At 37.6% G+C, this 13,483-nt stretch overlaps 3 protein-coding genes across 4 annotated transcripts; 1 reads left to right on the top strand and 2 right to left on the bottom strand.

Moving 5' to 3' along the window:
* Positions 1 to 1,791: 1,791 nt before the first annotated feature.
* Positions 1,792 to 4,908, bottom strand: LOC133797525 (rhodanese-like domain-containing protein 4, chloroplastic). The gene is made up of 8 exons (XM_062235451.1): positions 4,052 to 4,908; positions 3,422 to 3,524; positions 3,227 to 3,313; positions 2,979 to 3,053; positions 2,803 to 2,877; positions 2,468 to 2,548; positions 2,147 to 2,356; positions 1,792 to 2,022 (listed from the first exon to the last, which is right to left on the bottom strand). Exons 1-8 carry the CDS (start codon positions 4,687 to 4,689, stop codon positions 1,975 to 1,977), a joined length of 1,317 nt encoding a protein of 438 aa, XP_062091435.1. The 5' UTR covers positions 4,690 to 4,908; the 3' UTR covers positions 1,792 to 1,974.
* A 496-nt stretch (positions 4,909 to 5,404) lies between these two features.
* LOC133797524 (uncharacterized) lies at positions 5,405 to 8,739 on the bottom strand. 2 transcript variants are annotated; one of them, XM_062235450.1, is made up of 8 exons: positions 8,413 to 8,739; positions 8,140 to 8,213; positions 7,485 to 7,565; positions 7,285 to 7,369; positions 6,973 to 7,070; positions 6,512 to 6,599; positions 6,063 to 6,417; positions 5,405 to 5,861 (listed from the first exon to the last, which is right to left on the bottom strand). In XM_062235450.1, the coding sequence occupies exons 1-8, from the start codon at positions 8,728 to 8,730 to the stop codon at positions 5,590 to 5,592; spliced, it is 1,371 nt and encodes a 456-aa protein (XP_062091434.1). In that variant the 5' UTR covers positions 8,731 to 8,739; the 3' UTR covers positions 5,405 to 5,589. The 2 variants fall into 2 exon arrangements, with proteins under 2 accessions (XP_062091434.1, XP_062091433.1); XM_062235449.1 differs by having other exon boundaries at positions 5,405 to 5,864; positions 8,413 to 8,738.
* A 141-nt stretch (positions 8,740 to 8,880) lies between these two features.
* On the top strand, positions 8,881 to 12,434 carry LOC133797523 (protein WHAT'S THIS FACTOR 1 homolog, chloroplastic). Its single transcript, XM_062235447.1, has 2 exons — positions 8,881 to 9,062; positions 9,131 to 12,434. The coding sequence occupies exon 2, from the start codon at positions 9,152 to 9,154 to the stop codon at positions 10,736 to 10,738; it is 1,587 nt and encodes a 528-aa protein (XP_062091431.1). The 5' UTR covers positions 8,881 to 9,062; positions 9,131 to 9,151; the 3' UTR covers positions 10,739 to 12,434.
* Positions 12,435 to 13,483: the final 1,049 nt, after the last annotated feature.

Genomic DNA, 13,483 nt, shown 5'->3' with positions numbered 1-13,483 from the left:
GTCACCGGACCAACTGGAACTTGACTTGGATCTTTAGTCTTGGTGTCCTCATCAGTTTTCTACTACAAGCGATACCCTAACCTAAAAGGCTTTCACCCTTCATGCCCACAAAAAACCAACAAAACCTTGCATGCGGCTACAGTGAAAAATAATTTCAAAACATGCACAGTCAGGGGACTTACGGAGTATCCTGGTTGAGAAGAGGATGAAGGGATCGTCTGGGTTGGGGCTTCGTCGGAGCAGTTGATTCCAAAGCTTCAAGGGAGCCCTTACACCTGAATTTCTTGAGTGCTGGGAATGGCGGCCGGAAAGAAGAAGGTTTTTCTTTTGAAGATGAAGAAGAGGGAAGAAAGTGGAAGGTTCGGAAATTTTTTGAATAATCGGGTGGCCCATGCGTAAGGTGGCCACCCCTTTTATATACGTGAAAGGCCACGTGAGGAGGACCGTTGGATTGCCCTGATGTGGGATCCAAGGCTCTCCACTCGAAAGGCGAAACGACGACTGAGTATAGGCTAGGTCATTTAATGCGGTTCTCGGAAGACGTACCGTCACCAACCACGATGTTCCACGTATTCGGCGCCTGCATAAAATGTGGAATATGAAGAGTTCATGGGGAAGCCTAAAAGCCCCTACTGTGGCCCTACACGACGTCGTGTACCACGAGCAGGAGCTTGGGGGGCAAATGTACGCCCTAATTTTCCAACGGGCTATTAGCGAGCTGAGATACAGCCTAAATCATATCAGCCACGTGGATCCCCCATGACCGGAGCTGCTGTCGTCAGGTCCTACCTCGTTAGCTCGGGTATCCAAAAGGTTCACCAAGACTACTCAAGGATCAAGTCAGGTCTGTGAAGGCCGCAGGCCGAGGAGGCTTCCAGCTCGTGCACGAGCTAGAGTTGGAGGCTATGACCTTTTGTAAAGTCAACCACGCAAGGTAAATGTGCATATATCAGACATCACGTGTCTGATATATCCCTGACTTCTCGGACACGCAGCATGAACGTGCGTGTTCAGGCACCCACGACTGGGTTGGGCTGTGCGGCCCATTATCCCCCTTACCTATTGATTAAACCACACTTCATGTGTCAGGTTTTAGGAATTAATCATGAATATCACAGAAGTGATATGATAGATAAGAATGTCACGGGATGACCCCCCTGACCAACCCCCAGGTGCCCTCTCCTATAAATATGGAGACCCTGGGAGTTGCAAGGGGTTGGATTCTATTGTGTAAGGAAATACCCTGTGAAAGAATACCAAGCATATATCAATAATATTGGCTGGTGGAGTAGAAGGATTTTAACCTTTGAACCACCTAAAAAACATAATTGTGTCACCAGTCCATTTACAAAGATCATTCATCTATTTCAGTTCATCGTTAAGCACTAATCCCTTCCTCTTATTTTCTTAATTACCTGTTGTCGAATAACCGCGTCAACAAATGTTATGATTTTTTTTAATTATTATGATTGAAGAAATATAGAAATCATGGAAATTTCTTACCTTACACACACTTTAAGATTTAGTTAATATTCTGTTCACCCAAAACAGACACTATAATAATCTCCAATAAAATAAAAATGAATTGTTCTCTACTCAAAAAGATTGGCACGTTTGCCAACTCAATACACTTTCTTTTTTGTTTCACTTTTAAATTTTCTTTTTTGATCCGAATCTCTGAAAGAAATCGTACAACACTACATTAAACGGAGCTTATACATCAATAGAATCTACAAGAGTCCATTACCATAGATATAAGAAACCACCTCATAAAAAGTTGACTAAGAAACATAAACAAAAGTTGTTGAATTCTCTTAGTACTCATCGTGATAGTACAATATTATTTGAGCTAATATGTAAAGTGAGACATGAAAATTTCTTGAAACATAAATACATAAGTTGCATTAACTGTGTTGAAGCTTTGAAAATTCCTAAGCAAACCACTACCCCGCTTGAAACAAATTCTTTGGAACTCTAAGGCTGTGATGGTGAAGGTGACGTTGGGGGCTTAAAATCTGGATACTGCAACCACAAACCAAAATCATGAAAAGGGTAAGCATATATTCAAAGCACAAATCATGATGTAACCAAAGTCACATATGAGAAAACCCGAAACAACAAAAGGTCAGTCAAAAGCAGAACTTACATAAGGGTACGGTGAAAGTGGTTTTGAGATTGGAGGAGGCGCTTCTGCTTTAGTTTCCGTTTTGGGGACTGAGTTTATTTCTTGAACAGGTTCTGCAGTTGCTTCTGCTTTCTGTACTGTAGTATCGGCAGTAGCAGCATTCGGACTTGCCTCTGCTGGTACAGGAAGAGCCTTGCTAGACACTGTTGGGAGTAAAGCTTGTCCAATTTCCTGAAGTTTCCCGAAATTAATGAGATAGATCATTTTGATCATTGGTTAAATAAAATCTTAGCATTGTAGATGTACAAGTTTTCAAAAAGAAGGTTATCATTGTAGAAGTACCTTTATCTCATCCACAAGATCTTGAGGGGCAATCTTGGTGTTCAGGAACTCATCAACTTGTTTTAGAGTTTTTTTCCTATCCTGTCAACAAAACCTATTCAGCTTGAATTTTATGCTGATTTAACTCAACATTACCCCATGGCTACCTTATGTAACAAATAGAGAGACACATGACAAGACAAGAACAAAAATACAAAAGGGAAATGGCTGTAGGGAATAAGAAGTTGCTATGCACTTTGGTCAGGTCATAACATCTTTTTCTATGAGAATAAATCTCCCACTGAAGTACTTATCATTTGTCATCAAGAAAAATATGAAGCATATGGCGGACTCACCTCAGCAAATAGGAGTTTTTTGGTCCCAAACTGAATAAGTGCAGCTGAGCCTAAGAGTTGGAGTATTGTTTCTATCTATAAAAAGCAGAACATAACAGTCAAGTTGAAATCTTATGAACCACAGAATATATAAAAGAACTGAAGAGTCAGTTTGTGAGGGACTTCATCCAGCTAACCTCTGAAAATGCCGCCACGCCCAATCCTGTTGCTGCAGCAATGCCAAGGGTAATAGACAAGTCACCTGAGCCCTCCTGCACATGAAACTCCCCCACATAAGCTACAAACCAATGGCATGAAGAGATAAAAATTCGAAAGGCATGTTAACATGCGAAAAAATGGTCACTAGCCCATAATAATAGTCCTATTTATGTCTTCATCTGAACATTGCTTAAAATGATTGTATATAGGAAATTGAGATACATACTCCGAAGGCATCATTGATAGCTTCTGTGAAATTTCCAAGATCCAAACTCAGTCCTTTCCTTGGTGCTATCCATGGGAGATTGCTCTTCTGCAAAAGAACAATCCATAATGTGAACCACTGTGTTTACAATACATAATACTTGTACGTTTAAAGTTACTGATGACAGAAATAAAGGAGAGGGAAAGAAGTGCAGACCACCCATCCTCGGGATCCTTCCACGCCATCTTTTATAGCATAAGCAGCTTTAAACCCATTTACAGTGACCAACTCAGCAACTAGTTCGGAGTTCCCATCGAATCTGGCTTCCGTCAGAAATGCATCAGCAATAACTTACACACATTAGCTTTAGAAAAACAAATTCTTATTCAGAGATTACCATATTAGCTATGAAATTCAAAAAGTGTTCTAACAGAAAGAAGGCAAAAAATAAAAGGAATCAAGCCTATGGTAAGAGTTATAGGGTGACTAATAATCTGAATCTCAATGGACATTGAGCAAGGGTTCTGCTTGTTAACTGATGAATGAGAGCCAGAGAATTTCCTATGGACATGGTTAACCGAGAGTATGCTTTTCACATTTACAATAACTAAGGGTTGCATAGCACCAATAAATTGATCATGGGAAAAATTTCTAATCAATAACTTAGAAGGAATTTCTAAAAGTACACATGCTTTCGTTATCATCACATTTGAACTCAAAATATCCCTTTTTTCCTATTGAATATTTTCTCCTTACATTGTAAAATAACTCAGTAGCTGATAACATAAAGTGAAGTTACTGTCAAAGTGTGAGTGAGGAACTAGAAGATTGAATTTAAAAACTTACTTGTCGAGGATGAACAATGTGGTATTTTCTGGTTCCTTGAACTTCAAAGAGAGCTTCTTTAAGAAGCCTGGTTTATCTTCGCCTTTGTAGACAATAGACACTGACTTCTTTCCTAAACCCCGGATGTCTGGACTGCCCACTTGCTTAAACTCAACAGGTGGCCTTATGTCAAGCAACTGTGCATTAGGATCTTCACCCAATTTTGCATACGCAGCTCTTGCAGACTCAACTCCCCATGGCTTAGACTTCACAAAAAGCTGAGACAAAACCAATGGAACAGCCAAAATGGCGACCCCACCAGCTATAATGGCTGGGTTCTCTGTTGCAAAACTAATGGCACTATCTAGAACCCCACTCCCACCGGAGGACCCACCCCCAACAGTCTGCTGTAATGCTTCTTCATATGTCAAAGCTTTAGCAATCCCAGAGTTTAGAACAGAGGAGAGAATAACCAAACCCCCATGAATTTTCCTTGGAAAACACTCCTGTAGAGCTGATGGGCTGGTGTTAAAACTAGAGGAATTTGAGGATTTGAAATGGGAAATTGGAAAGAAAAATGGGATTTTTCTGGGTTCTTGTTTCCTGTCACTGAGAACTGCGGATATGGGTGTTAAGCCTGCTGCATTGAGGGCCTCCATGGCATAATTCTGTCTCAAAGATTGTTTATGAAGCTCCTAAAGTATCAAAGGATAAACTTTATATACCATGAAACACTAGGATTCTAATCCAGGCTAAAGTTCTTGGAGAGAATCTGAGACAGATTATAAGCCTTAGCTTCAAAAATTACTCTTGGAAGGCTTCTTTAGTGGAAGGTGCTGACAAGGAATGGGATGAGGGGCTTAGGCCATTCGGTGCTTGACATGTCAGTTGATGATGATAAGTTGCTGATTTGTAAGGCCTTTGGTTGCAAATGAGTATTAAAGTTGTCTTACAGAATGTGTGGTTGAGAAAAAGTCTGCCCAAATGTTTAGAAATTATAACAACATGGAAGAAAATTAGAAGCTGCTAGTACATGCTTGTACAGTGAGTAGTACAAGCAGAGTCTAATGCCCTTCATTTTTACTAAACACTCGTGGTTATCTTCATAAACATGATTAGAAAAGAAGAAAATATGGTTTAGACTTAAGAGACAGAAAAGAAAGCAATAATATTTCGTTTTTATTTGTGAATTTCATTTTCTTTCTCTATCACTTTAAAAATATTACCAATTTATTAACACTTGTTAAACTTATAATTTAAATTACAAAAAGTTAGATAAGATATGGCATAACAGAAAATATTGTTGCAGATATTTAAAAAGAACTCTAGCTGAGTACGAATACTTCGAATAAAACGGGCAAAAAACAAAAAGAATAATTGGTCGAGATACTATCTTATTAAACCAAAATTTTACTTTTGTTAGTCTCAATATATATTACAAAATAATGCTAAAAAGCATTTGTCATAGTGTTCAACATCAACACCATACAATTAAGATAAGTCCTGCGTGAAAATTAAAGATGTGGAGCTCATCTGAATGACTATTTAATCAGGCTGACTTAGAGAAGATCAAAAAAGTAATCAAGACCTTGCCCAATTTCCCAGATTGAGATGCCACATCCCCACTTACGAGCTTCCTCTAGCCGTAGAGAAATAGACAACAATGAAGGATAGAATACGGCATGGTTGATATGGTTGTCATCAAGGTAAAAGAACAAGTGTTCCTCGCTCTTCTTTTCCCACTGCAAAACGGGTCTGTGCTTCTCCAACAACGATAGATAATTACTTCCAGTTATAGCTCCCCCACCACCACCATCACCACCACCTTCACCTGCTATATTATCAATAAAAGTAGGAACCCGTTATTCATGAATTGAAAACAACACAAAAGTATCCAAAAAAAAAAATAAAGAAGAAAGATTCAAGAGATAATAATATTAGCACAGGCAACGGATAATAATTTTGTACAATTTATTATATATAATGTGTAAGTAGATATGTGAAGTTCTTAAGATTAATAGAAAGGGCAAACCTCTTGAAATAACAAAGTCATTTCCATAGAAATTGATGCCAAGAAATATCTTGTGGGATAGATTTCCTACACTGTTGCTGTTGCTGCCAAGGAGTAACTCCATTATTGAAGTAATCCACTTTAAAGGTGCATTAGGACCTGGATTTTGCGGGCCTGAGAAGTCATATGTCATAAGTGAGAAGCCATCCACAGCATCATCCAAGTTCTTAAGATCACTGGGTCCGAAATCATATTCTTGGAGTGTCTCTGAACGGGGTGGACCTATAACATATACCAACTGCAATGGCTGCTTATTGGCTCTCTCTGAGCTGACAGAATGCATTGCATCTCCAAGCTGTTTTATAAACTGCAGTGCCTAGGCTTGCAAAACAAAAAATGAATGTGTAACATTATCAACAAGCTCAGAGAGAGCGAGGAAAGCAGGAGGAGAAAAATAGTAAAGCACTCACTGAGTTCCTCATGCTTGGATCATTCAAAATACCATAAGCAGCCCACCTTGACCAAGATTCTAGCACAACCCCATCATATCCCATTTCCCTAATCATAAAGGATCGTAACAAATATGAGTTGGATTGTTTGATCTCAAGAAAAGAAGAACGCTAACTGAGAAAAGCTAAACACCAGGCTACATCGACCAATACATGTCATGAAGTAAAACATAGATGATACATACTCCATAATGATGCCCAGAGCCAAAAAAAAAAAACAAACAAACAAACAAACAACAATTATCAAATACGAAAAAAGTAGGGAGCCAAATTTTTTGACCTCCGTGTCCTGAAATTCATTCACACAACAAGAGAAAAAGCGCACAGAATATATTGGGGAAAAATAAAGATCCTTGGCATATCATTATGGCATCAATCAACTCTAGGTGTAAAATGGCCTGATAAATTGGAGAAACACTTACTTGCACTCATTAACTATGAGGTTAATAGCTCTAGTCCTCTGCTTCTTCTTTCTAAGAAGATCCTTGGGAAACGCTTCCAGAACAACTCTAGGTAACACCTATAGTCATCCAAGGAATGATAAGTGACTATTTTCAAATTGTTGCTAGGTCAATTATGTTAAGAAGAAACGTCTCCAATTTTACATGTCTCATCAAATGGACAATTTTGTTGTTAACAATAGAGATTCCTAACAAATAACTAAAAATTGTGGATCATTTTATGTTCCTTCCCCTGCCAAAAAATAAAAAATAGAAAAGTTTATTCTGCCTTACCATAGCATCTCCTGCCATTCGAAGCTCTGATATCCATCCAATATCAGCATTATGTCTACCTTCAAGAATCAAGTCACTTCCTTGACTACCATCAATAGCAACAAAAGAGAAAAGGGATACAATCAAAATCCAAACAGGAATATAACAGATTTCACAGTTCTTCCTAAGAAAAGGAAACCGAATTATGCACCGAGTTATACCTTTTTAGGTCATACCAGACTGGAGATAAATGTGTAAACTTGGAGTTAAATCTCTTGGCTAAATCATAGCCCCTAGAATTCCTGCATTAATTTTGTGTGAGAGCAGCTCATCTACATCAAACTTTTGTAAACAAAATTTGTTGAAAGTCAGAATATGTATTCAATCTAAGAGTTTTCCAAACCGACAACATTACAAAGTAAAATTAGCAAAATGACATTCTTACTCTGTTTGAAAAAAGACCAAGTTGGTAATTCGGAAGAAAAAATATAAAGTCATTTTGCAAATAAAATATTGGAATAGTAGGTGTTTCACTTAAACCATTTTTCACATACCCTCTAATCAGTCCAATTTAAATGGCCAACTTTGAAATATTTGAATGTTGCATAAGTAGTAGAACTTACACTTGCAAAATAACTATGTTCACGTTCTCTCAAAGAAAACATATTTACTTGAAGAAACGTTGAAGGTTATTTTGCTAATTTCACTTTCTCATATAGTGATTTTGGCAAACTCTTTGAGTAAGGCGCCAAGCTATGGTAACCAAAGACCAATTCCCTTGCCTTACTACTTACTGGAGATGATAATGCCCTAAGAAATGTCAAGGGGACTTATTACCAACTTAAACTTGGTCTAAAACCAGAAAGAAAGACATACCATGGAGTAATGTAGGCCAACACAGGATAGGTATAATGCCGCGCAGATGTATTTTCCGAGACCTTTGTGTTCTCCTGAGTTCCATACAAAGGAAAAAGATGTCATTTTTCACTCTTCTACTAAAAATACTGTATATACAGACACACATACATAATGACCATATAAATGAGAAAAAAAATTTAAAGCTTGATATAAAAATATAAGAAAAAGAACAACTAAAAATCGAAACTTGATGTCTGGAACAGAGTATGAAGGACGTGATTCCGCACTTACAGCAAGGATTTCTTGGTAATTCACATCAGGCTTAACGAGGCCTCGCTGGTACACTGACGAACCCGTGCGGTTTGTACCTGAAGCGTATTTGATTCGGTACACGAAGATGGAGATGGCAGGAGCTACGATGAGGAAGACAAAGATAATGATGATGAGTCTTCGATCCGAAGAAGCCGAGTCCCCATGTGGGTCTGGCCGAGTTGACGGTTCCCCTCGTTCCTTTGGGCGATTCGCACCCGGTGCAACTCGGCGGTCTCGTTTCTTGGCCATCTCGTAAGTCAGCCGAGTCAAGCTATTAAGTGATTGAGGCCATATCATGTTGCGAAATAGGATTGGTGATAATCTGGTGTGTCCAAGTCTATCAAAAGGAAACTGGTATCGCCTATTAGAACTTCATACGTCAAATCAAAGATAACTGACTAATCTATCTTAATTTTTTTAAAGCTTTTTTACGACACTGCGTATAATGAAAACGACAATAATATTAGGGGTTTAGCACTTTATACGAAAAAGTGCTAAGCAAAAAAATCTTTGGCGAAGGGGTTCTGGTCCCTTGCAGATAAACCCTGACAGAGGTCTCTCCTTCTCCGGGAAAAACCCCTTGAGCCTTTTTGGTCTCCAATCCAAGTTGGTACCCTTCAATTATTAAGGTGAGTTATCTGCTTTCTCTTGGTTTTTTTTTTTTTTTGGCTATTTCTTCATCGTTTCTTTACTGTAGCTCAATCGACAGTAGCTTATAATGGAACCCAAGCTCTTGCTTTCTACAACCAAAGCCTCAGTATCTTCTTCTTTACCCTTCTTTCTATCTTTCAAGACTTCTTTTCTTCGACTACCCAATGATTCTGTCAAAACCCATTTCTCTGGCTCAACGATTCAACCAGAAAAGTCGCCATTTTTGGGCAAAAGTTTGGTTTTACAGGAGAGAAGTGTTTTTTTCAATAACCCCAGAAAAACCCATGTCCCATTTGGGCCAATAAGAGCTGTTGTGAAGAGAAGGAAAGAGCTTCCTTTCGATAACGTGATACAAAAGGATAAGAAGCTGAAATTGGTTTTGAAGATAAGGAAGATTCTGGTGAACCAACCTGATAGAATTATGTCGCTTAGAGATTTGGGTAGGTACAGAAGAGAGTTGGGACTCAATAAGAAACGGCGGTTCATTGCTCTTTTAAAGAAGTTTCCGGCGATTTTTGAGATTGTGGAAGAAGGGGTCTTTTCATTGAAATTCAAACTGACCCCAGCAGCTGAAAAGCTTTACTTTGAGGAGTTGAAGATTAGGAATGAGATGGAAGATTTGTTAGTGGTGAAGCTGAGGAAACTTTTGATGATGTCCTTGGATAAGAGAATTTTGCTGGAGAAGATTGCCCACCTGAAGAATGACTTTGGGCTTCCCACAGAGTTTCGTGACACTATATGTCATCGATATCCGCAATATTTCAGAATTGTGGCAACTGAGCGAGGTCCCGCATTAGAATTAACTCATTGGGATCCCGAGCTTGCTGTTTCAGCAGCTGAGCTTTCTGAGGAGGAAACTCGGGAGAGGGAGCTAGCAGAGAAGGATTTGATTATTGACAGGCCTCTTAAATTCAACAGAGTTAAGCTACCAAAGGGTCTTAATCTATCCAAGGGTGAGATGAGGAAGATAGCACTTTTTAGAGACATTCCTTATATATCCCCTTACTCTGATTTCTCAGAGTTGAGACCGGGTACAAGGGAGAAAGAAAAACATGCTTGTGCTGTTGTTCATGAGATTCTGAGCCTCACTATCGAGAAAAGAACCCTTGTGGATCACCTTACTCATTTTCGGGAGGAGTTTCGGTTTTCTCAGCAGGTGAGGGGAATGCTGATTAGGCACCCGGATATGTTTTATGTGTCCTTGAAAGGGGATAGAGATTCAGTTTTTCTAAGGGAAGCATATCGTGATTCTCAGTTGATAGACAAGGATCGTTTGTTAATCATCAAGGAGAAGCTTCGTTCTCTAGTTTCTGTTCCTCGATTTCCAAGAAGAGGCGCTCCTCGGAGAGATTCAGATTCACAAGATGTTGATGTTAAGTCAGAAGATGGAGCTGACGAGGAAGGAGAAGAATGGGCTAATGCTGATGATTTCAGGAATGATTCTGGGTTTGATGATGATGGTGTTGAAGATGATGATGACGAAGATGATTGGAGTGATGAAGATGATGAAACACCACCAGATTTTGAGGAAGATGGTGATTCTATGAGTGTTGGAGTGAGAAACTCAAACAAACAGGACTTGAACTCAACAAAGCATGATGAGAAAGTCCTTACTCCTGTCTTGCCTGATGGTCGGCCAAGAGAACGCTGGTAAAATTGGCTGAGACTGTCTACTTCTTGATTTGTCCAGGGGCCTTGATAAGAGAGCTTGTTTTCTGTTTTGAACTTGCTTACTCTGGAAATTTCATCCGCGGACTCCTATTACCGTTATACTGTATGGGCTTAGGACCTTGTTCCTTGCATATTTGGATTAGGAAAGTGCAATGTAATAGACAAGACATCAACTACACATGTAATATTCTTCTCAGAATGTAACATTTCTAAAGATTAGTTTCCTATTTGGAAGAGCATTTAACTGAAATTGTACTAAATAACAATTTTTTTGTTGTTGCAAGTTTTGCCACTAACAGGTTCATGCTTATAAAGAATAATAATGAATGAAATTTGTTAATATGCAGTAGTTCAGGCTCTCTGAATATGTATCCTTTATTTTTTGCACTTGCTCCAGCTTATTAAAATATCATGGAACGTTGTTAACTGTTGATGACTGGTACGAAGATTTTCAATCATCACAAGGTCAAAAGTTGTGTATGACACTGTTTCTTGTTCATGCAGCTTCTCCAATTTTCAAGGCTTCGAAATCACTGGTTCAAACTGTTGCATAATTGGCCGTTTATTATGTTGATAAGGGCTTATAATGAGCTGCTAGTAGTAGTCCTCATCCTCCGAAAGAACAAAAGCTACAATTGGATTTGGAGGGTGAGACTACATGTTTAATCCTGAACACATAATAGAGAACCTTTACATCATGATCAGGTGAATGGCCATGGAATCTTGGTTGATTTAATCTCCCAAAAAGCGCATGTCGTCATTCGTGTCGTCATGTTCTTCATACTTTGCAACTTGCATCCAAATTATCTATCGAGAATAAAGATTAGGAACTTGCCTTGTGTGGACATAATGTCGTAGCATGTATTGTTGAAGGTTCCTTGGCCACTTTATTCTTCACTGAGGTTGATAAAGATGCAATGGCCCCAAGTTCCACTTCCTCTTGTCCATTTGGGTTGAAAGAACCTATAATGTGGAACATGAGGTTGTGGTTACGCCACTCGTGTCAGAATCAAGGATATTCCTAATTTATACCATTCTCTATATGCACACGTGCACACACGTGTGAACCCCAAATCTTGGGAACTATAAATAGGTGTATCAGGACACACTCTGAGTAAGCAAAAGGTCTTGTGGCCTAACAAAGAGGTCTCTAGCTCACTCATAAAAAGAGCTAGAGAAAAGCAGCAATAATAGTTAGTTTTTGTTCTGTGATGATCTCATCTATGGTAGCCGTCTTATCACTCTCCCTTAAGGCTTCTAGATTTTGGTGAATGGCAAAAGCTGGGAGCCTTAAGGGGAGAGTGGCTAGATTGGTGCCATGAGTTTTCTATTCCAAGGACATCAGATCAGAGTACTTACGGCCTGGCCTTCTTTGGCCCTTGTTTGTTCTTGTTGCTAACCATTTTGCTTTTTGTTGTGCTTAAACTTCAGTAACTATTCTCTTTCAGTTGTTTCAGGTCTTAAAAGGTCTCCTTGTTCTAGCAAAAGAACTCAATTATTTCACAGTTGTTTTCAGGTCTTTAAAGGTCTCCTTGTTCTAGCAAAAGAACTCATTTATTTCATGGAAATTTGAGTGAGAAAATGTCATTAGTAAGATGTGAAAACATCACTCTTCTATACCACCTATGCGTCTACGTGTCCTTATATAATTATAAATATATATATATATTTCCAACATATTCGACATGTTATGGAATTTAATCGACATCTTATCTATAATTTAGACTATTATTTTGTAAAATGATATTAAAAAATATCTATTTTAACTATTTACTGCCGATACCTATATTTGAATGGTGTTAATATTAGTTAATGATTGCGATTAATTTATTAAAAATATTCAATAAATTATGATAATTTAAATTTAAAAATTAATGATAATACATATATATTGAAATATAAGATATAATTATAATAACTCTTATATGTATAAATATTATAAAATTGTATTGTTTTATTTGATAGGGTCCGTGCATGTTCTAAGGTGTCTTTTACATCCAAGATAAGATGCTTAACTCAGTTGAATTGTTTATTAAAAAAAAATTAGGTACTTCTTCCATAATAATGGGATAACTTGAAAAGTTTACACTTTTAAGATTAATCAACCAAAATTACCCACTAAATACATTTAATTTAATATTACCTATTTTTGTAATTATATTTCCTATAGTAACCTTACTGAAAAAAAACATTATATGGTGAATGTTTGAACAAGAAAATGGTATAACCGGAAGGAACAATAACTAAAATACTAATTATATAAAAAAAAAGAGTTTCAAGACATAGCTAAAATTAAGAGAAAGTCACTTAAAATGGGTACCCTATGCAATTTCCTCCATAATAGGTACTTCTTTGTGGGCTTTGCCAGCAACCTAAGAGGCTAGAGATTCAAATATAGGAACTCTATCTTATTATTCTGGTAGATTCATCATTCAACTATGATGAGTAGTAAATATAATAAATACTAAATACTGCTATTTATAGTTTTCGAAAAAAACAATACTATTATTTATAATATGGAAGACTTCTCAATGATTACTACCCATAGATATTTATATTGAATAATAATAAATATATTATATATAAGTGTCATATGTATATAAATAGTATAACTGTGTAACTACATAATAAATTAGAATAACATTTATCTTTTATCAAGAATAAACAAGTTTATTCTTCAATTATTAAGGTGTAATTTGAATAATATCATGAATGTTTTTTACCTTAA

The sequence above is a fragment of the Humulus lupulus genome, chromosome 8 (assembly GCF_963169125.1).
Source record: "Humulus lupulus chromosome 8, drHumLupu1.1, whole genome shotgun sequence".
NCBI lineage: Eukaryota > Viridiplantae > Streptophyta > Magnoliopsida > Rosales > Cannabaceae > Humulus > Humulus lupulus.
Note: the sequence above shows the minus strand (reverse complement) of the source record. Positions and strands in the feature narration are given on the sequence as shown.